Source organism: Ascaphus truei, unplaced genomic scaffold, assembly GCF_040206685.1.
Source record: "Ascaphus truei isolate aAscTru1 unplaced genomic scaffold, aAscTru1.hap1 HAP1_SCAFFOLD_593, whole genome shotgun sequence".
In the NCBI taxonomy this organism is placed as follows: Eukaryota; Metazoa; Chordata; class Amphibia; order Anura; family Ascaphidae; genus Ascaphus; species Ascaphus truei.
Window position 1 is genome coordinate 199,186 of NW_027456926.1, and position 22,034 is coordinate 221,219.

Sequence of the window (22,034 nt, forward strand, 5' to 3'; positions counted from 1 at the left end):
AGTCTCACACACTGGGGTCCAGTCTCACACATTGGAGGGCAGTCTCGTACACTGGGGTCCAGTCACACTCATTGGAGGGCAGTCTCACACACTGGGGTCCAGTCTCACACATTGGAGGGCAGTCTCACTCATTCGGAGTAGAAATCCTTGGATTGCAGCGGTGCACAGCAAAGTGAGTGAGAGGGGACCAGCAAGGTGTGGGTTAAAAAATATTGTTTATTGAAATCACATGGTAACGGGGACAGACGCTCTGACGCGTTTCGGACAGAAATTGTCCTTTATCAAAGAGCTTATTCGCGTCATTCCCCCTTACAGTCTTATAGTGAACTCCCCGCCCACCTACGTCACCGCGCTGCGTGGTTTTGGCGCCGAAAAACGCTAGAATCGCCGAGATATAATCTCATTGGTCAGGACTATCAGCCAATGGAACAGCTCAGTGCCATAGGTGTGCAGTAAGGGGAGGGGAATGACGCGCTCCTCTCACCAGCACGCAAACCCTTCCACTGACACAGATGGCAACGCTGCCTAGTAACACTCATCAATCCCCTAATATAAACATTAAGCCTCTTCGTAGAGGTACATTAACGAATGTAGGAGCGTGTGAACAAGTGGGCGGGCGGGGAGGGAGGGGGGAGGGGGTAAGAGGGGGGGGGGGGTATGGGACAGGGAATGGGGAACAAAGACTGTTGAAAGGGAGGAAGAAAAATCAAATCAAGTCAGTATAACAAAATATACTAAACTAAAAGAATAATATTAAAAACAAGAACAGCATATTTGGCAAAAAAATTAAAAACAGATAACAATTAATCTGCGAATCTAAACCTGAAATGGAGGTGATAAGTTGTAGGACAATGTAAAACCATAACTCCTTACAAGTGACTATGAGTCTATAAATCTTATATCAATGAGTTAATACAAAAACATTTGTTCCCCCCCATATACCATTATTTGGAAGTATTGTCAGATGAACGGACAAAAAACAGGTATGAAATATAAGGTAATAATTTGAAACATATATCAAAATCATAATGAGTATTATGGTCGAGAGCGAGCAGCAATTCTTTCGAAGACTTTGTTTAACTTGTGAAACACCAAATTTTGATAACCTTGTTAGACATATATAAAGCAAGTAGAGAGATGTATGTTCTTCACTATTTATATGCAACAAACAAATGTATATGAGAACAAATATCTATTTCAAAAAGTGTTTGAGTTCCCAGTCCTGGTTCATGCCCCTGGGTGCCAATGTCCCAAGGGCATAAATCCAGAACATCTCCCTACAATTCAACGATGCCTCTCTATGTCCTCCCCTAGGGTGTACAGGGGTGTTTTCTATTGCACTATATGTAAATGTAGTGATTGATCCCAAGGGGCATGTGTTGAAATGACGGGCTACATGTATATCACTCATTCGGAGGGCAGTCTCACACATTCGAGGGCAATTTCACACATTGGAGGGCAGTCTCACACATTGTTGTCCAGTCTCACACATTAGAGGGCAGTCTCACACATTGGGGTCCAGTCTCACTCATTCGGAGGGCAGTCTCACACATTCGGAGGGCAGTCTCACACATTGGAGGGCAATTTCACACATTGGAGGGCAGTCTCACGCATTCGGAGGGCAGTCTCACACATTGGAGGGCAGTCTCACACATTGGAGGGCAGTCTCACACATTGTTGTCCAGTCTCACACATTGGAGGGCAATCTCGCACATTGGGGTCCAGTCTCACTCATTCGGAGGGCAGTCTCACTCATTCAGAGGGCAGTCTCACACATTGGAGGGCAATTTCACACATTGGGGGGCAGTCTCACTCATTTGGAGGGCAGTCTCACACATTCGGAGGGCAGTCTCACTCATTCGGAGGGCAGTCTCACACATTGGAGGGCAATTTCACAGATTGGAGGGCAGTCTCACACATTGTTGTCCAGTCTCACACATTGGGGTCCAGTCTCACTCATTCGGAGGGCAGTCTCACACATTCGGAGGGCAGTCTCACTCATTCGGAGGGCAGTCTCACACATTCGGAGGGCAGTCTCACACATTCGGAGGGCAGTCTCACACATTCGGAGGGCAGTCTCACACATTCGGAGGGCAATTTCACACATTGGAGGGCAGTCTCACACATTGTTGTCCAGTCTCACACATTGGGGTCCAGTCTCACACATTCGGAGGGCAGTCTCACACATTCGGAGGGCAGTCTCACACATTGGAGGGCAGTCTCACTCATTCGGAGGGCAGTCTCACACATTCGGAGGGCAGTCTCACTCATTCGGAGGGCAGTCTCACTCATTCGGAGGGCAGTCTCACACATTGGAGGGCAATTTCACACATTGGAGGGCAGTCTCACACATTGGAGGGCAGTCTCGCACATTGGGGTCCAGTCTCACTCATTCGGAGGGCAGTCTCACTCATTGGAGGGCAATTTCACACATTGGAGGGCAGTCTCACTCATTCGGAGGGCAGTCTCACTCATTTGGAGGGCAGTCTCACACATTGGAGGGCAATTTCACACATTGGAGGGCAGTCTCACACATTGTTGTCCAGTCTCACACATTAGAGGGCAGTCTCGCACATTGGGGTCCAGTCTCACTCATTCGGAGGGCAGTCTCACACATTCGGAGGGCAATTTCACACATTGGAGGGCAGTCTCACACATTGTTGTCCAGTCTCACACATTGGGGTCCAGTCTCACACATTCGGAGGGCAGTCTCACACATTCGGAGGGCAGTCTCACACATTGGAGGGCAGTCTCACTCATTCGGAGGGCAGTCTCACACATTCGGAGGGCAGTCTCACTCATTCGGAGGGCAGTCTCACTCATTCGGAGGGCAGTCTCACACATTGGAGGGCAATTTCACACATTGGAGGGCAGTCTCACACATTGGAGGGCAGTCTCGCACATTGGGGTCCAGTCTCACTCATTCGGAGGGCAGTCTCACTCATTGGAGGGCAATTTCACACATTGGAGGGCAGTCTCACTCATTCGGAGGGCAGTCTCACTCATTTGGAGGGCAGTCTCACACATTGGAGGGCAATTTCACACATTGGAGGGCAGTCTCACACATTGTTGTCCAGTCTCACACATTAGAGGGCAGTCTCGCACATTGGGGTCCAGTTTCACTCATTCGGAGGGCAGTCTCACTCATTCGTAGGGCAATTTCACACATTGGAGGGCAGTCTCACACACTGGGGTCCAGTCTCACACATTCGGAGGGCAATTTCACACATTGTTTTACAGTCTCACACATTGGAGGGCAGTCTCACTCATTCGGAGGGCAGTCTCACTCATTCGGGGGGCAGTCTCACTCATTCGGGGGGCAGTCTCGCACAATGGGGTCCAGTCTCACACATTCGGAGGGCAGTCTCACACATTTGGAGGGCAGTCTCACACATTGGAGGGCAGTCTCACACATTCGGAGGGCAGTCTCACACATTGGAGGGCAGTCTCACACATTCGGAGGGCAGTCTCACACATTGGAAGACAGTCTTACTAATTTGGAGCACAGTCTTGTCTCACTCATTGGGAGGATAGTCTTGTGCTGTCCGACTCATTCAGGGGCCGTATCACTTATTGGAGGGCAGTCTCATTCATTGGTGGGCCGTATCACTTATTGGATGGGGCAGTCTCATTCATTGGTGGGCCGTATCACTTATTGGAGGGCAGTCTCATTCATTGGTGGGCCGTATCACTTATTGGATGGGGCAGTCTCATTCATTGGTGGGCCGTATCACTTATTGGAGGGCAGTCTCATTCATTGGTGGGCTGTATCACTTATTGGATGGGGCAGTCTCATTCAATGGTGGGCCGTATCACTTATTGGATAGGACAGTCTCATTCATTGGTGGGCCGTATCACTTATTGGATGGGGCTGTCTCATTCATTGGTGGGCCGTATCACTTATTGTAGGACAGTCTCATTCATTGGTGGGCCATATCACTTATTGGATGGGGCTGTCTCATTCATTGGTGGGCCGTATCACTTATTGGAGGGCAGTCTCATTCATTGGTGGGCCGTATCACTTATTGGATGGGACAGTCTCATTCATTGGTGGGCCGTATCACTTATTGGAGGGCAGTCTCATTCATTGGTGGGCCGTATCACTTATTGGATGGGCAGTCTCATTCATTGGTGGGTCATATCACTTATTGTAGGACAGTCTCATTCATTGGTGGGCCGTATCACTTATTGGATGGGGCTGTCTCATTCATTGGTGGGCCGTATCACTTATTGGAGGGCAGTCTCATTCATTGGTGGGCCGTATCACTTATTGGATGGGACAGTCTCATTCATTGGTGGGCCGTATCACTTATTGGATGGGCAGTCTCATTCATTGGTGGGCCGTATCACTTATTGGATGGGGCAGTCTCATTCATTGGTGGGCCGTATCACTTATTGGATGGGCAGTCTAATTCATTGGTGGGTCATATCACTTATTGGAGGGCAGTCTCATTCATTGGTGGGCCGTATCACTTATTGGATGGGGCTGTCTCATTCATTGGTGGGCCGTATCACTTATTGTAGGACAGTCTCATTCATTGGTGGGCCGTATCACTTATTGGAGGGCAGTCTCACTCATTGGTGGGCCGTATCACTTATTGGATGGGGCTGTCTCATTCATTGGTGGGCCGTATCACTTATTGGAGGGCAGTCTCATTCATTGGTGGGCCGTATCACTTATTGGATGGGGCAGTCTCATTCATTGGTGGGCCGTATCACTTATTGGATGGGACAGTCTCATTCATTGGTGGGCCGTATCACTTATTGGAGGGCTGTCTCATTCATTGGTGGGCCGTATCACTTATTGGAGGGCAGTCTCATTCATTGGTGGGCCGTATCACTTATTGGATGGGGCTGTCTCATTCATTGGTGGGCCGTATCACTTATTGGATGGGCAGTCTCATTCATTGGTGGGCCGTATCACTTATTGGATGGGGCTGTCTCATTCATTGGTGGGCCGTATCACTTATTGGATGGGACAGTCTCATTCATTGGTGGGCCGTATCACTTATTGGATGGGCAGTCTCATTCATTGGTGGGCCGTATCACTTATTGGATGGGGCAGTCTCATTCATTGGTGGGCCGTATCACTTATTGGATGGGCAGTCTCATTCATTGGTGGGTCATATCACTTATTGGAGGGCAGTCTCATTCATTGGTGGGCCGTATCACTTATTGAATGGGGCTGTCTCATTCATTGGTGGGCCGTATCACTTATTGTAGGACAGTCTCATTCATTGGTGGGCCGTATCACTTATTGGATGGGGCTGTCTCATTCATTGGTGGGCCGTATCACTTATTGGAGGGCAGTCTCATTCATTGGTGGGCCGTATCACTTATTGGATGGGACAGTCTCATTCATTGGTGGGCCGTATCACTTATTGGAGGGCAGTCTCATTCATTGGTGGGCCGTATCACTTATTGGATGGGGCAGTCTCATTCATTGGTGGGCCGTATCACTTATTGGATGGGGCAGTCTCATTCATTGGTGGGCCGTATAACTTATTGGATGGGCAGTCTCATTCATTGGTGGTCCGTATCACTTATTGGAGGACAGTCTCATTCATTGGTGGGCCGTATCACTTATTGGAGGGCAGTCTCACTCATTGGTGGGCCGTATCACTTATTGGATGGGGCAGTCTCATTCATTGGTGGGCCGTATCACTTATTGGAGGACAGTCTCATTCATTGGTGGGCCGTATCACTTATTGGAGGGCAGTCTCACTCATTGGTGGGCCGTATCACTTATTGGATGGGGCAGTCTCATTCATTGGTGGTCCGTATCACTTATTGGAGGACAGTCTCATTCATTGGTGGGCCGTATCACTTATTGGATGGGGCAGTCTCATTCATTGGTGGTCCGTATCACTTATTGGAGGACAGTCTCATTCATTCGTGGCCGTATCACTTATTGGAGGACAGTCTCATTCATTGGTGGGCCGTATCACTTATTGGATGGGACAGTCTCATTCATTGGTGGGCCGTATCACTTATTGGATGGCTGTCTCATTCATTGGTGGTCCGTATCACTTATTGGATGGGGCAGTCTCATTCATTGGCGGGCCGTATCACTTATTGGAGGACAGTCTCATTCATTGGTGGGCCGTATCACTTATTGGATGGGCAGTCTCATTCATTGGTGGGCCGTATCACTTATTGGATGGGCAGTCTCATTCATTGGTGGGGCCGTATCACTTATTGGAGGGCAGTCTCATTCATTGGTGGGCCAGATCCCCCCCGTTCCCATTCTCCTCCCCCCTTCCTCCTCCCCCCCCTTTTCTCCTTCCCCCCTTTTCTCCTTCCCCCCTTTCACCTTCCCCCCCCTTTTCTCCTCCTCCACCCCCCCCTTTCTCTCCTCCTCCTCCCCCCCCTTTTCTCCTCCTCCCCCCCCCTTTTCTCCTCATCCACCCCCCCTTTTCTCCTCCTCCCCCCCTTTTCTCCTCCTCCTCCCCCCCTTTTCTCCTCCTCCTCCCCCCCCTTTTCTCCTCCTCCCCCCCCTTTTCTCCTCCTCCTCCCCCCCTTTTCTCCTCCTCCCCCCCCCCCTTTTCGCCTCCTCCTCCCCCCCCCCTTTTCGCCTCCTCCTCCCCCCCCCCTTTTCGCCTCCTCCTCCCCCCCCCTTTTCGCCTCCTCCTCCCCCCCCCCTTTTCGCCTCCCTCCTCCCCCCCCCCTTTTCGCCTCCTCCCCCCCTTTTCGCCTCCTCCCCCCCCCCCTTTTCTCCTCCTCCCTCCCCCCCCCCTTTTCTCCTCCTCCCCCCCCCTTTTCTCCTCCTTCCCCCCCCCTTTTCTCCTCCTCCCCCCCCTTTTCTCCTCCTCCCCCCCCCCCCTTTTCTCTCTTGCAGCTGAGACGACAGAGGTGGCGCCGGATGTGGCCCGCAATGCGCTCACACCTTCCCGCCGACAACCAACATGGCGGCGTTGCCTCCCGCAGTGCCAGCCCCCATCCGGCTATTGATTGGCTCACGCCGCGGCCGCGTGGGCAGGTCTCGGAGCGCCGCTTGTGATTGGGCGGTGGGCGGAGCTTCACAGTTTCCCGCCACAGAGACTCCAGGGTCGCGGCGGGGTCACGGCAGCGCGCGGGAGAGAAAAGGCGGGAAACGAGAGCTGCAGGGAACAGGTGCGGGAGGTGCACCGGGGTCTGCTTGTGATACACACGCGCTCACCCCTATGTAATGTGTATGTGTGATAGTTACACTGACCCACCCTATGTAATGTGTATGTGTGATAGTTACACTGACCCACCCTATGTAATGTGTATGTGTGATAGTTACACTGACCCACCCTATGTAATGTGTATGTGTGATAGTTACACTGACCCACCCTATGTAATGTGTATGTGTGATAGTTACACTGACCCACCCTATGTAATGTGTATGTGTGATAGTTACACTGACCCACCCTATGTAATGTGTATGTGTGATAGTTACACTGACCCACCCTATGTAATGTGTATGTGTGATAGTTACACTGACCCACCCTATGTAATGTGTATGTGTGATAGTTACACTGACCCACCCTATGTAATGTGTATGTGTGATACACTCGCTCACCCTATGTAATGTGTATGTGTGATAGTTACACTGACCCACCCCTATGTAATGTGTATGTGTGATAGTTACACTGACCCACCCTATGTAATGTGTATGTGTGATAGTTACACTGACCCACCCTATGTAATGTGTATGTGTGATAGTTACACTGACCCACCCTATGTAATGTGTATGTGTGATACACACTCGCTCACCCTATGTAATGTGTATGTGTGATAGTTACACTGACCCACCCTATGTAATGTGTATGTGTGATAGTTACACTGACCCACCCTATGTAATGTGTATGTGTGATAGTTACACTGACCCACCCTATGTAATGTGTGTGATAGTTACACTGACCCACCCTATGTAATGTGTGTGATAGTTACACTGACCCACCCTATATAATGTGTGTGATAGTTACACTCACCCACACACCCTATATATAGTTACACCCACTCACCCCTATATAATGTGTGTGATAGTTACACTCACCCACACACCCTATATATAGTTACACCCACTCACCCCTATATAATGTGTGTGATAGTTACTCACCCTATATATAGTGACACCCACTCAACCCTATATAATGTGTGTGATAGTTACACTCACCCACACACCCTATATATAGTTACACCCACTCACCCCTATATAATGTGTGTGATAGTTACTCACCCTATATATAGTGACACCCACTCAACCCTATATAATGTGTGTGATAGTTACACTCACCCACACACCCTATATATAGTTACACCCACTCACCCTATATATATAGTTACACTCACTCACCCACCCTATATTATGTGTGTGATCGTTACACACACACCCACCCTATATTATGTATGTAATAGTTACTTGCCCTATATAATGTGTGTGATAGTTACACACACTCACCCACCCTATATTATGTATGTAATAGTTACTCGCCCTATATAATGTGTGTGATAGTTACAATCACCCTATATAATGTGTTTGATAGTTACACTCACCCACCCACCCTCTATAATGTGTGTGATAGTTACACTCACCCACTATATAATGTGAGTAATAGTTACTCACTCACTCACCCACTCACTATATAATGTGTGTGATAGTTACATCCACTCACTGTATGTAAAACACCATACACATAACATAACACATATATATATATATATATATATATATATATATATATATATATATATATATATATACACACACATATATATTATTCTTAGAACAGACATATTTATATACTGTGTGTTCACCACTTAGATTGTAAGCTCTTTGGGGGAGGGACTCACTTTCCTATTGTCTTATGTCTGAAGCACTTATTCCCATTGTGTGTATAATATGTCCCGTGTATTGAAAGCGCTATGCACCTGGATGAATATATAGCAATGAATCCAGAATGAATTCAGAACAGCGTACAGAAGAACCTAAGTGTGTGTGATATATATCTCTACTTGTGTGCACACGAGTCGAGATATAATTAGGTTTTCCTAACCGTGTTGTTCCTTCTCTACACACATATATACATGCACATGTACACATATCACACATAATATATATGTATCTTTAGGAAGGAAAGGTATACAGGGATATACCAAATAAGTTTACATGGGAAGGATGTTGATCCAGGGATTATTCTGATTGCCAATATTTGGAGTCAGGAAGGAATGTATTTTCCCCTTATGAGATATCATTGGATGATATGTCACTGGGGTTTGTGTTTTCCTTCCTCTGGATCAATGTACTCTAAGTACGGATATAGGATAACGTATCTGTTGTCTAAATATAACATAGGATGAACTTGATGGACGCATGTCTTTTTTAAACCTCATCTACTATGTAACTATATATACACACACATACATATGACACACACACGCGCGCGCACACACACACACACACACACACACACACACACACACACACACACACACACACACACGTATTGACTCCCCTCCTCCCTCTCTCTCAGCAGGATGCCTGGCCCAATAGGACTCACCCCGGTGTCACATCGTGTCACTCGCAGCTCCTCCTCCTCCTCCTCCTTCGAGATGTCACCTCGTGTCACCCGCTCACGGACCTCCTCCGTGGGACCCACCGCCAAGATACCGGGGGAGGGAGAGACCCCCAGGGCAGGGGAGCAGAGGGACACAGTGTCACTAATGTGAGGGGGCACGGAGTGTATCGAGAGCCAGAGTCCCTAATGTGTGGGGGCACAAAGTGTGTGTGTGTGTATATAGAGAGAGAGAGGGAGTCACTAATGTGTTAGGACACTGTGTGTGTGTGTCTCCCCACTGCTGGATGAAGCCTCCCCAGTGATCCTCCAGGTCCTGCGGTTACAGCCTCTCTTCTCCACGTCGCTCCCACACATTCCCTCATCCCATCCTCTCCAGCCCGTGTCTCCCCACTGCTGGATGAAGCCTCCCCAGTGATCTCCCAGGTCCTGCGGTTACAGCCTCTTCTCCACGTCGCTCCCACACATTCCCTCATCTCATCCTCTCCAGCCCGTGTCTCCCCACTGCTGGATGAAGTCTCCCCAGTGATCTCCCAGGTCCTGCGGTTACAGCCTCTCTTCCCCACGTCGCTCCCACACATTCCCTCATCCCATCCTCCCCAGCCCGTGTCTCCCCACTGCTGGATGAAGCCTCCCCAGTGATCCCCCAGGTCCTGCGGTTACAGCCTCTTCTCCACGTCGCTCCCACACATTCCCTCATCCCATCCTCTCCAGCCCGTGTCTCCCCACTGCTGGATGAAGTCTCCCCAGTGATCTCCCAGGTCCTGCGGTTACAGCCTCTCTTCTCCACGTCGCTCCCACACATTCCCTCATCCCATCCTCCCCAGCCCGTGTCTCCCCACTGCTGGATGAAGTCTCCCCAGTGATCTCCCAGGTCCTGCAGTTACAGCCTCTTCTCCACGTCGCTCCCACACACTCCCTCATCCCATCCTCCCGAGCCCGTGTCTCCCCACTGCTGGATGAAGCCTCCCCAGTGATCCCCCAGGTCCTGCGGTTACAGCCTCTTCTCCACGTCGCTCCCACACATTCCCTCATCCCATCCTCTCCAGCCCGTGTCTCCCCACTGCTGGATGAAGTCTCCCCAGTGATCTCCCAGGTCCTGCAGTTACAGCCTCTCTTCTCCACGTCGCTCCCACACATTCCCTCATCCCATCCTCTCCAGCCCGTGTCTCCCCATTGCTGGGTTGTTGATGTTTCTGCCGCCTATTTTCACGCCAATCTTGGGCTCATCCAGGCCTGCTCCGTCGCATGACGGCTTCTGCGTACATGTTGAAAGCTGCCGGTTATAGGATGCATCCTCGGCGTGTGCCCTTTCCGATCTTGAACCAACTCTGTGTCTCCGTATGGCGTTCGGACTGTAGCTTCTTGGTCTCGATAGAGTGACCTTATGAGTTCGGTCAGGTGTGGTGGTGTGCCCATTTCCTTCAGGCAGGTCCAGAGCTTGTGCTCAATTACATCAAACGCCTCCGAATAATCGATGAAACACATCTAGAGATCTTTCTGATACTCCCTGTTTTTTTTCCCATAATCCATCGAAGGTTGGCTCTGTGATCACGAGTGCCTCTGCCTTTCCTGACGCCAGCTTGCACATCTGGCATTTCCCCCATCGATGGTTGCACTCGAGCGTTGTTGGATAATCTTCAGAAGGATTTTTGCTTGCATGTGGTATCAAGGCCGGGGTGCGGTAATTCGAGCAATCCTTCGCGTCGCCCTTCTTCGGGAATTGGGATGAATTCCGCCCTTTTCCATTCTTTCGGCAACTCGCACGTGCTCCGTATGCGTGGACATAACGCTGGTATGGGCTCGAGCAAATCGACTTGCCGTTGATTCCTGGGGGGGGGGGGGGGGGGCTTTTTCGGTTGGCCAATTGCTTCATTGCCCAGACGACTTCTTCCTCCAGAATACCTGGCTCCCGTTCCAGTGTCTGGTTCTCCGCCGGATGCTTCTGACGTTCACTTTCGCACAACCTTTTCTGCGTATTCTTTCCGCCGATCGTGTCTTGCTTGCGGGTCGTGCAATCCCTATCCATTGCTCCCAAGAACGGTTGCCTGCCGAGCCTTGAATGCTGACCAGGCCCTCTTCACGTGGGCGTATGGTTCTCGCGTATGACCTGTCCTGCTCGCTTCCTCCGTCTTCTGCCACTGTTCATTCCAGAACGTTCTCTTTGTCCTTTCTTGGCCTCTCTTTGGAGTTCTGTGTTCGGCCTCCGAATCTTCTCTGTAGCTTTGGCCTTCCTTCTCTCTTCTGCGAGGCTGATGGTTGAATCAGAGATCCAGAGGGCTGATTTCAATGGTTCCTTGTACGGGACATGTTCTAAGGCTGTTTCTATAACTTCTTCCCACATCTCATCTGGGTGCCTTTCTTCTGTAGCGAGGATATTTATATAATATATATATATATATATATATATATATATATATATGTGTATATGTATATATATGTGTATATGTATATATATGTGTATATATATATATATGTGTGTATATATATATATATGTGTATATATATATATATGTGTATATATATATATATGTGTATATATATATATGTGTGTATATATATATATGTGTATATATGTGTATATATATGTATATATATGTATATATGTGTATATATATGTATATATGTGTATATATATGTCAAATAGAACAGTTGGCACTCCTTTGGTGCTGATAGGCTGTAGGTGCTTGCCCCATATGGATAATATAGACATACGTTACCGTTCCAAGGTCTGGTAAAGCAAGAGACAGCACTCAATTGTAGAAAAGTTCACAAAGTGTATTGGTGAAAATAGTGGTACATCAAGAGACCCAAAGTTTCGGTCCTCCAAAATGGGACCTACCCCCTGACGTTTCGGTCCTCCAAAATGGGACCTACCCCCTGACGTTTCGGTCCTCCAAAATGGGACCTACCCCCTGACGTTTCGGTCCTCCAAAATGGGACCTACCCCCTGACGTTTCGGTCCTCCAAAATGGGACCTACCCCCTGACGTTTCGGTCCTCCAAAATGGGACCTACCCCCTGACGTTTCGGTCCTCCAAAATGGGACCTTCCTATTTTCACCAATACACTTTGTGAAGTTTTCTACAATTGAGTGCTGTCTCTTGCTTGACCAAACCTTGGAACAGTAACGTATGTCGTGTGTGTGTGTGTGTGTGTGTGTCACTAATGTGAGGGTGTGTGTGTGTTTATGTATTGTGTGTGTCACTAATGTAAGAGGGTACAGAGTGTTTGCGTGTGTATATATATGTGAGGGTAAAATATATATGTTTGTTTGCAGGGATATGAGCAGTGAGGATGACGAGGATGATCTGTCTGACACGGGCAGCGACTTTGAGGAGATCCTGAGGAAGAGACCCCGAAGATTTCATCACAGACAGTCACTGAGAGAGACCGTGGTGCGGGATAAGGGGATTCGTGTCACTGTGTCACCCTGCGGGGGCAGGGACTAACTCATAGCTCCCTTCTGTCTGTGTCACTGTGTCACTGTGTCACCCTGCGGGGGGAGGGACAGTCTCATAGCTCCCTTCTGTCTGTGTCACTGTGTCACCCTGCGGGGGGAGGGACAGTCTCATAGCTCCCTTCTGTCTATGTCACTGTGTCACCCTGCGGGGGGAGGGACTGACTCATAGCTCCCTTCTGTCTGTGTCACTGTGTCACCCTGCGGGGGGAGGGACAGTCTCATAGCTCCCTTCTGTCTGTGTCACTGTGTCACCCTGCGGGGGGAGGGACAGACTCATAGCTCCCTTCTGTCTATGTCACTGCGTCACCCTGCGGGGGGAGGGACAGACTCATAGCTCCCTTCTGTCTGTGTCACTGTGTCACCCTGCGGGGGGAGGGACAGGCTCATAGCTCCCTTCTGTCTGTGTCACCCTGCGGGGGGAGGGACAGACTCATAGCTCCCTTCTGTCTGTGTCACCCTGCGGGGGGAGGGACAGGCTCATAGCTCCCTTCTGTCTGTGTCACCCTGCGGGGGGAGGGACAGACTCATAGCTCCCTTCTGTCTGTGTCACTGTGTCACCCTGCGGGGGGAGGGACAAACTCATAGCTCCCTTCTGTCTGTGTCACTGTGTCACCCTGCGGGGGGAGGGACAGGCTCATAGCTCCCTTCTGTCTGTGTCACTGTGTCACCCTGCGGGGGGAGGGACAAACTCATAGCTCCCTTCTGTCTGTGTCACTGTGTCACCCTGCGGGGGGAGGGACAGGCTCATAGCTCCCTTCTGGCTGTGTCACTGTGTCACCCTGCGGGGGGAGGGACAGTCTCATAGCTCCCTTCTGTCTGTGTCACTGTGTCAGCCTGCGGGGGGAGGGACTGACTCATAGCTCCCTTCTGGCTGTGTCACTGTGTCACCCTGCGGGGGGAGGGACAGTCTCATAGCTCCCTTCTGTCTGTGTCACTGTGTCAGCCTGCGGGGGGAGGGACAGACTCATAGCTCCCTTCTGTCTATGTCACTGCGTCACCCTGCGGGGGGAGGGACAGACTCATAGCTCCCTTCTGTCTGTGTCACTGTGTCACCCTGCGGGGGGAGGGACAGGCTCATAGCTCCCTTCTGTCTGTGTCACCCTGCGGGGGGAGGGACAGGCTCATAGCTCCCTTCTGTCTGTGTCACCCTGCGGGGGGAGGGACAGTCTCATAGCTCCCTTCTGTCTGTGTCACTGTGTCACCCTGCGGGGGGAGGGACAGGCTCATAGCTCCCTTCTGTCTGTGTCACTGTGTCACCCTGTGGGGGGAGGGACAGGCTCATAGCTCCCTTCTGTCTGTGTCACTGTGTCACCCTGCGGGGGGAGGGACAGACTCATAGCTCCCTTCTGACTGTGTCACTGTGTCACCCTGCGGGGGGAGGGACAGACTCATAGCTCCCTTCTGTCTGTGTCACTGTGTCACCCTGCGGGGGGAGGGACAGGCTCATAGCTCCCTTCTGTCTGTGTCACGGTGTCACCCTGCGGGGGAAGGGACAGGCTCATAGCTCCCTTCTGTCTGTGTCACTGTGTCACCCTGCGGGGGGACGGGACAGACTCATAGCTCCCTTCTGTCTGTGTCACCCTGCGGGTTGAGGGACAGGCTCATAGCTCCCTTCTGTCTGTGTCACTGTATCACCCTGCGGGGGGAGGGACAAACTCATAGCTCCCTTCTGTCTGTGTCACTGTGTCACCCTGCGGGGGGAGGGACAGGCTCATAGCTCCCTTCTGTCTGTGTCACGGTGTCACCCTGCGGGGGAAGGGACAGGCTCATAGCTCCCTTCTGTCTGTGTCACTGTGTCACCCTGCGGGGGGACGGGACAGCCTCATAGCTCCCTTCTGTCTGTGTCACCCTGCGGGGGGAGGGACAGGCTCATAGCTCCCTTCTGTCTGTGTCACTGTGTCACCCTGCGGGGGGAGGGACAGACTCATAGCTCCCTTCTGTCTGTGTCACTGTGTCACCCTGCGGGGGAGGGACAGACTCATAGCTCCCTTCTGTCTGTCACTGTGTCACCCTGCGGGGGGATGGACAGTCTCATAGCTCCCTTCTGTCTGTGTCACCCTGCGGGGGGAGGGACAGACACATAGCTCCCTTCTGTCTGTGTCACTGTGTCACCCTGCGGGGGAGGGACAGGCTCATAGCCCCCTTCTGTCTGTGTCACTGTGTCACCCTGCGGGGGCAGGGACAGACTCATAGCTCCCTTCTGTCTGTGTCACTGTGTCACCCTGCGGGGGGAGGGACGGACTCATAGCTCCCTTCTGTCTGTGTCACTGTCACCCTGCGGGAGAAGGGACAGACTCATAGCTCCCTTCTGTCTGTGTCACCCTGCGGGGGAGGGACAGTCTCATAGCTCCCTTCTGTCTGTGTCACTGTCACCCTGCGGGGGGAGGGACAGACACATAGCTCCTTTCTGTCTGTGTCACTGTGTCACCCTGCGGGGGGAGGGACAGACACATAGCTCCCTTCTGTCTGTGTCACTGTGTCACCCTGCGGGGGAGGGACAGGCTCATAGCCCCCTTCTGTCTGTGTCACTGTGTCACCCTGCGGGGGAGGGACAGACTCATGGCTCCCTTCTGTCTGTGTCACTGTGTCACCCTGCGGGGGGGGGACAGGCTCATGGCTCCCTTCTGTCTGTGTCACTGTGTCACCCTGCGGGGGGAGGGACAGACTCATAGCTCCCTTCTGTCTGTGTCACTGCGTCACCCTGCGGGGGGAGGGACAGACTCATAGCTCCCTTCTGTCTGTGTCACTGTGTCACCCTGCGGGGGGAGGGACAGTCTCATAGCCCCCTTCTGTCTGTGTCACTGTGTCACCCTGCGGGGGGAGGGGGAGGCTCATAGCTCCCTTCTGTGTCACTGTGTCACCCTGCGGGGGGAGGGACAGACTCATAGCTCCCTTCTGTCTGTGTCACTGTGTCACCCTGCGGGAGGAGGGACAGACTCATAGCTCCCTTCTGTCTGTGTCACTGTGTCACCCTGCGGGGGGAGGGACAGTCTCATAGCTCCCTTCTGTCTGTGTCACACTGCGGGAGGAGGGACAGGCTCATAGCTCCCTTCTGTCTGTGTCACTGTGTCACCCTGCGGGGGGAGGGACAGACTCATAGCTCCCTTCTGTCTGTGTCACTGTGTCACCCTGCGGGGGGAGGGACAGTCTCATAGCTCCCTTCTGTCTGTGTCACACTGCGGGAGGAGGGACAGGCTCATAGCTCCCTTCTGTCTGTGTCACTGTGTCACCCTGCGGGGGGAGGGACAGACTCATAGCTCCCTTCTGTCTGTGTCACTGTGTCACCCTGCGGGGGGAGGGACAGATTTCATGGGTCGCATGTCACGGTTTCTCTGTCCCTCCAGGCCATCAAACGCCCAAGGAGAGGTGATGACAAGGGGAATCCTGGGACCCGCAGCAGTGGAGGGGACCTGTTTGAAGCGGTCAGACAGGGCAAGAGTGCCATGCAAGTGAGCGAAGATGTTGGTCACTCTTCCCCCTCTGTCTCTCTCCCTTCCTCTCTTCCCCTCCCTTTCTTCCACTCTTCCTCCCCCTCTCTCCTCTGCCTCCCTCCCTCTCTCTCTCCCTCCGTCTCTCCCTCCTGCCCTCTCCCTCTCACGCCCTGTCACGTGCCCGCTCGCCCACGTGGACGTGTGTGTAAAATGGTAAACAACCAACTGGGGGTGTCCGGTTGCTCCCCTTCAGGTCAACAAGATCTGCCGCAACCCCCCCCCCCAAAAAAAAACACCCCCCCCACTCACACCACACCCCAATTATGCCGTCTCTACACCTAAGAGGTCCTGGTCCCCACTTCTTCCCAGAAAAATTCAACAAAGAAACCCAAAATGAGCAAAACAGGTGACTCAAAGAGTCCCTGCTTCAGCACAGGTGACTCAATCAGGGGTTCAATCTTTGACTGAGCCTCTGATTGAGCCACCTGCTGACGCAGGGATATCCTTAAAACCTGACCTGTTGGTAGAGGGAGGGAGGGGGGGGGGGGGGCTTGAGGACCGAAGTTTAGAACCCGTGGGATAAAGGTTTCTTGCTGATGCACTATGGGTAACACCAGAGGATACCACATGGATGGAGGAGGTTACCAGACATGTACAAGGTGCATGAAACATGAAGACAGCAAGTTCTCGCCGGTAATACCCCGCCTTCAACATGTACAGCGTGGTGGGGACTCGCGGGAACGGATTACACTGCCAGTGAAACCACAACGCGCTCCCCTTCTTGCTACTCGATGTCTTTACATCCAAAACATATGAGGGGAAGCTGTGGAATCGGGAGACAGTGAGGGTGGAGAGAGACCTCTTGGAGGTGGCCTTCTCGGGACTGGTAGGCTATGGACGATCTGGAGAATAAAGGCATTGTCATCCATCAATGTCCCACCCCCGGGGCCTTCTGCTTCCGAGCAGCCGTCTTTCCTGGGGAACAATGGCAGCTTGTTCTACCGTATCGGTTCTTGGTGTCGCTCCACAAAAACCCTTTTAACAAAGCGGTCCAATTTGTATACACCTTGGGCTGTCTCCACCCCATCGGAGTCCGTTATGTCCTAGGTGTCCAAAGTTAAGAGATCCACACTTGACCTTCTACAAGGATTTCTCACACCCGTCGAAGACCGTCGGTCACCGGGGCGTAGACTTCCTTCTCCAAGGACTCTTGGGCACCTGATGCTTCTTCATGGCGTTTTGTGCTTTCCTCGGTGCGGACACCCACCTTCAGATTCCCGAATCGTCCTGGATACTTCAGGTCCTTTGCCACCATACAATAGCGCTTGAATGCTGAAGAGTGATCGGTCCGCCCCATTTGCACCTCCATCTACTTTCACTAGGGCCGTAGCAGAGAAATGGGCGCATTATGTGGGCCTGAAGTCCTGAGCAGAACTCTCTGGTATGGTGCTTCTCTGGTCCATAACACAAGGGATCCGTGTTATTGATTACGTGAACCGCGAGCATCGTTGATGGGATCCAGGATCAATACCCTCTGCATTCGGTGCACAAGTGAGGCCGTATACTTTGGGAATTTTGCGTCTTCCATTGATCCTGCCAACTGGCGTGTGCAACGTCCAAGGTTCCAAGAGTAAATCGACCAAAAGTGGAGGGTTTGGCGTTGTTCGGCTGACCATTTTCTTTCACCGATCGGCAAAGTGTAAGGGGGTCCTGTCCGCTTGGCACAGTTTTCACTGTACTATTGTTTATTAGCAAAGCGCTAACATGCGGCGCGGCAGGGCACAGCGGGATCACATCAGCAGAATGTTACGCCGGTGCTGCCCGCAGACCAGACCCGTCCCCTGAGCTGAAGAGGGAAGTGGTAATACACGCACCCGCAGCAAAGGGAGCGTGTCCGGAGTGTGGTATGAAGCGTTGCCAGGCCAGGTGTAGTAAGGTAGACAATACTTGCCGGTACCTTTTGTAGAGATAGAGTGATGAATGCCTTGCCGATATCAGGGAGTGGAGATAGGTCGTAGTCCAAGCCGTGTTCAAGGGGTTACCAGAGTGTGCGTTGTCCAAGGAGTGCCGAGATCGAGAGCCAGAGGGGGTAGTCGTACGAGCCGCGTCAGAACCTGTGAAAACACTGAGAGAATCCAGAAGTACTTCCATACAGAGACTATGTCGAGCAAAGACTGAGAGCAGAGAGGAGTTAGATAAAGCAGGAAGGTCCAATTAGGAACGGAGGCGGGACAGGAAGAGCTACAGGGAGACACTGCAGATTGGTGCAGGCATAAAAGGCCAGGTGAGTCTTTTTAGTAACCTGAGTATGCCCGTGCAGTGTGCGGGGGCGGAGCCTGAGGTCCGGGGCATGGGAATAAGTGTGCAGACTGAGCGTGCTCCGTAACTCGTGTACGCGCGTGAACCGAGCCAGTGGATGGTGCAGGTGTGCGTGCAGGAGGGCGTGGGCGCGCGCAGCGCTGTACAGAGGAATTGCCGAGGGGAGTGATCCCGCGACGGCGGCAGGGGCGAGGAGCCGTGGAGGCCGGTAAGCCAGGATGCCTTGCCGAAGTCAGGGAGTGGAGAGTGGAGATAGGTCGTAGTCCAAGCCGTGTTCAAGGGGTTACCAGAGTGTGCGTTGTCCAAGGAGTACCGAGATCGAGAGCCAGAGGGGGTAGTCGTACGAGCCGCGTCAGAACCTGTGAAAACACTGAGAGAATCCAGAAGTACTTCCATACAGAGACTATGTCGAGCAAAGACTGAGAGCAGAGAGGAGCTAGATAAAGCAGGAAGGTCCAATTAGGAACGGAGGCGGGACAGGAAGAGCTACAGGGAGACATTGCAGATTGGTGCAGGCATAAAAGGCCAGGTGAGTCTTTTTAGTAACCTGAGTATGCCCGTGCAGTGTGCGGGGGCGGAGCCTGAGGTCCGGGGGATGGGAATAAGAGTGTGCAGACTGAGCGTGCTCCGTAACTCGTGTACGCGCGTGAACCGAGCCAGTGGATGGTGCAGGTGTGCGTGCAGGAGGGCGTGGGCGCGCGCAGCGCTGTACAGAGGAATTGCCGAGGGGAGTGATCCCGCGACGGCGGCAGGGGCGAGGAGCCGTGGAGGCCGGTAAGCCAGGATGCCTTGCCGAAGTCAGGGAGTGGAGAGTGGAGATAGGTCGTAGTCCAAGCCGTGTTCAAGGGGTTACCAGAGTGTGCGTTGTCCAAGGAGTACCGAGATCGAGAGCCAGAGGGGGTAGTCGTACGAGCCGCGTCAGAACCTGTGAAAACACTGAGAGAATCCAGAAGTACTTCCATACAGAGACTATGTCGAGCAAAGACTGAGAGCAGAGAGGAGCTAGATAAAGCAGGAAGGTCCAATTAGGAACGGAGGCGGGACAGGAAGAGCTACAGGGAGACATTGCAGATTGGTGCAGGCATAACAGGCCAGGTGAGTCTTGTTGGTAACCTGAGTATGCCCGTGCAGTGTGCGGGGGCGGAGCCTGAGGTCCGGGGCATGGGAATAAGAGTGTGCAGACTGAGCGTGCTCCGTAACTCGTGTATGCGCGTGAACCGAGCCAGTGGACGGTGCAGGTGTGCGTGCAGGAGGGCGTGGGCGCGCGCGGCGCTGTAAAGAGGAATCGCAGAGGGGAGTGATCCCGCGGCAGGGGCGGGGAGCCGTGGAGGCCCGTAAGGCAGGATTGTTTTGTGTGTCCAGGGGCTCCCTGCGGAAGCGAGTGCGCTGACGCTCTGAGCGGCGTACCTGGATGCGTTGATCCACTCGGACGGCCAAATCAATCAGGACCTCCAGTTGATCCGGCCTGGATTGGCGAGAGAGTTCGTCCTTGATGGGATCTGCCAGGCCTTGCCAGAACACGGAGATGAGAGTCTCTTGTCCCCAGTTAGTCTCGGCTGCTAGAGTCCGGAATTCCACAGCATACTGTGTCACCATTCGCCGTCCCTGAGTGATCTGGAGGAGAGAAACAGATGCCATCTCCCGACGAGCGGGAGAATCGAATACTTGTTGGAACTCGGCTTTAAATGCCGGGTAATCTTGGGTAAGGTCAGAACGTCGCTCCCAAACCGGGGAAGCCCAAGCCAGGGCGCTGCCAGTGAGGAGGTTATAAATGTAGGATACCTTCTTGCGATCAGTATTGTAGAGATGGGGGGCCATTTCAAACTGCACCTCACACTGGTTTAGGAAACCCCTACAATCCTACGGTTCACCTGCATAAGGCTTGGGGGGAGGAATCCTTACATCTGAGCTGCTAACTGCGCTTGCGGAGTGGGGGCTTTCATCTGGCCGGGTAGCGGTCGGTACCCTGTCTGACAGTACTGCGACCTGGCGTGTAAGTGCCACAATTTGATCCGCCATGGCCTGGTTTTGCTGAAGCAGATTAGAGAGAAACTGCTGTAGTTCGGTCTGGTCTGCGTCTTATGGGCTCGACATAATGTTACGCCGGTGCTGCCCGCAGACCAGACCCGTCCCCTGAGCTGAAGGGGGAAGTGGTAATACACGCACCCGCAGCAAAGGGAGCGTGTCCGGAGTGTGGTATGAAGCGTTGCCAGGCCAGGTGTAGTAAGGTAGACAATACTTGCCGGTACCGGTTGTAGAGATAGAGTGAAGGATGCCTTGCCGAAGTCAGGGAGTGGAGAGTGGAGATAGGTCGTAGTCCAAGCCGTGTTCAAGGGGTTACCAGAGTGTGCGTTGTCCAAGGAGTACCGAGATCGAGAGCCAGAGGGGGTAGTCGTACGAGCCGCGTCAGAACCTGTGAAAACACTGAGAGAATCCAGAAGTACTTCCATACAGAGACTATGTCGAGCAAAGACTGAGAGCAGAGAGGAGTTAGATAAAGCAGGAAGGTCCAATTAGGAACGGAGGCGGGACAGGAAGAGCTACAGGGAGACACTGCAGATTGGTGCAGGCATAAAAGGCCAGGTGAGTCTTTTTAGTAACCTGAGTATGCCCGTGCAGTGTGCGGGGGCGGAGCCTGAGGTCCGGGGGATGGGAATAAGAGTGTGCAGACTGAGCGTGCTCCGTAACTCGTGTACGCGCGTGAACCGAGCCAGTGGATGGTGCAGGTGTGCGTGCAGGAGGGCGTGGGCGCGCGCAGCGCTGTACAGAGGAATTGCCGAGGGGAGTGATCCCGCGACGGCGGCAGGGGCGAGGAGCCGTGGAGGCCGGTAAGCCAGGATTGTTTTGTGTGTCCAGGGGCTCCCTGCGGGGAGGGAGTGCTCTGTGTGAGGAGCGTGGAGAACGCCGATTCCTGACACAGAATGACAGACCAAATAAGGACAGACGCGCACAAACGGATACAAAGAGGTATGGAGGGCGCTGATCCGCAGTGCTTACACTCTTGAGATCATGGGGCAATGTCGGAACAAAAGGGGGAGTGGTTGCTCATTGTGGGATGGAGTGTGGTCCAGCCGCGCCGCTGATCCCATTAAGATTTGTGGGTGTTAGATAGCGTGAAGATTGGTCCAGCTGCACAGCAGGTCCCATTAAGATTTGGGGGTGTGGGGTGTTAGTTAATGTGGGGTTTGGTTCAGCCGCACAGCATGTCCCAATAGGAAGGGATGTTGGAGGTATGGCGAGTAAGCTTCCTTGAAAGAGGGAGCTTTCAGGGAGTGTTTAA

At 52.5% G+C, this 22,034-nt stretch overlaps 1 protein-coding gene across 1 annotated transcript in view; it reads left to right on the top strand.

Annotated features, from left to right (window-relative positions):
• Positions 1–7,016: 7,016 nt before the first annotated feature.
• The window catches only part of LOC142485411 (cohesin subunit SA-3-like), a gene marked incomplete at its 3' end in the record, with an annotated part of 31,408 nt that continues 16,390 nt past the window's right edge, over positions 7,017–22,034 (top strand). The window contains exons 1-4 of the mRNA XM_075584434.1: positions 7,017–7,113; positions 9,504–9,692; positions 12,822–12,939; positions 16,349–16,453. Of these exons, the coding sequence (XP_075440549.1) occupies positions 9,505–9,692; positions 12,822–12,939; positions 16,349–16,453 (411 nt within the window). The remainder of the gene's footprint in view (positions 7,114–9,503; positions 9,693–12,821; positions 12,940–16,348; positions 16,454–22,034) is intronic.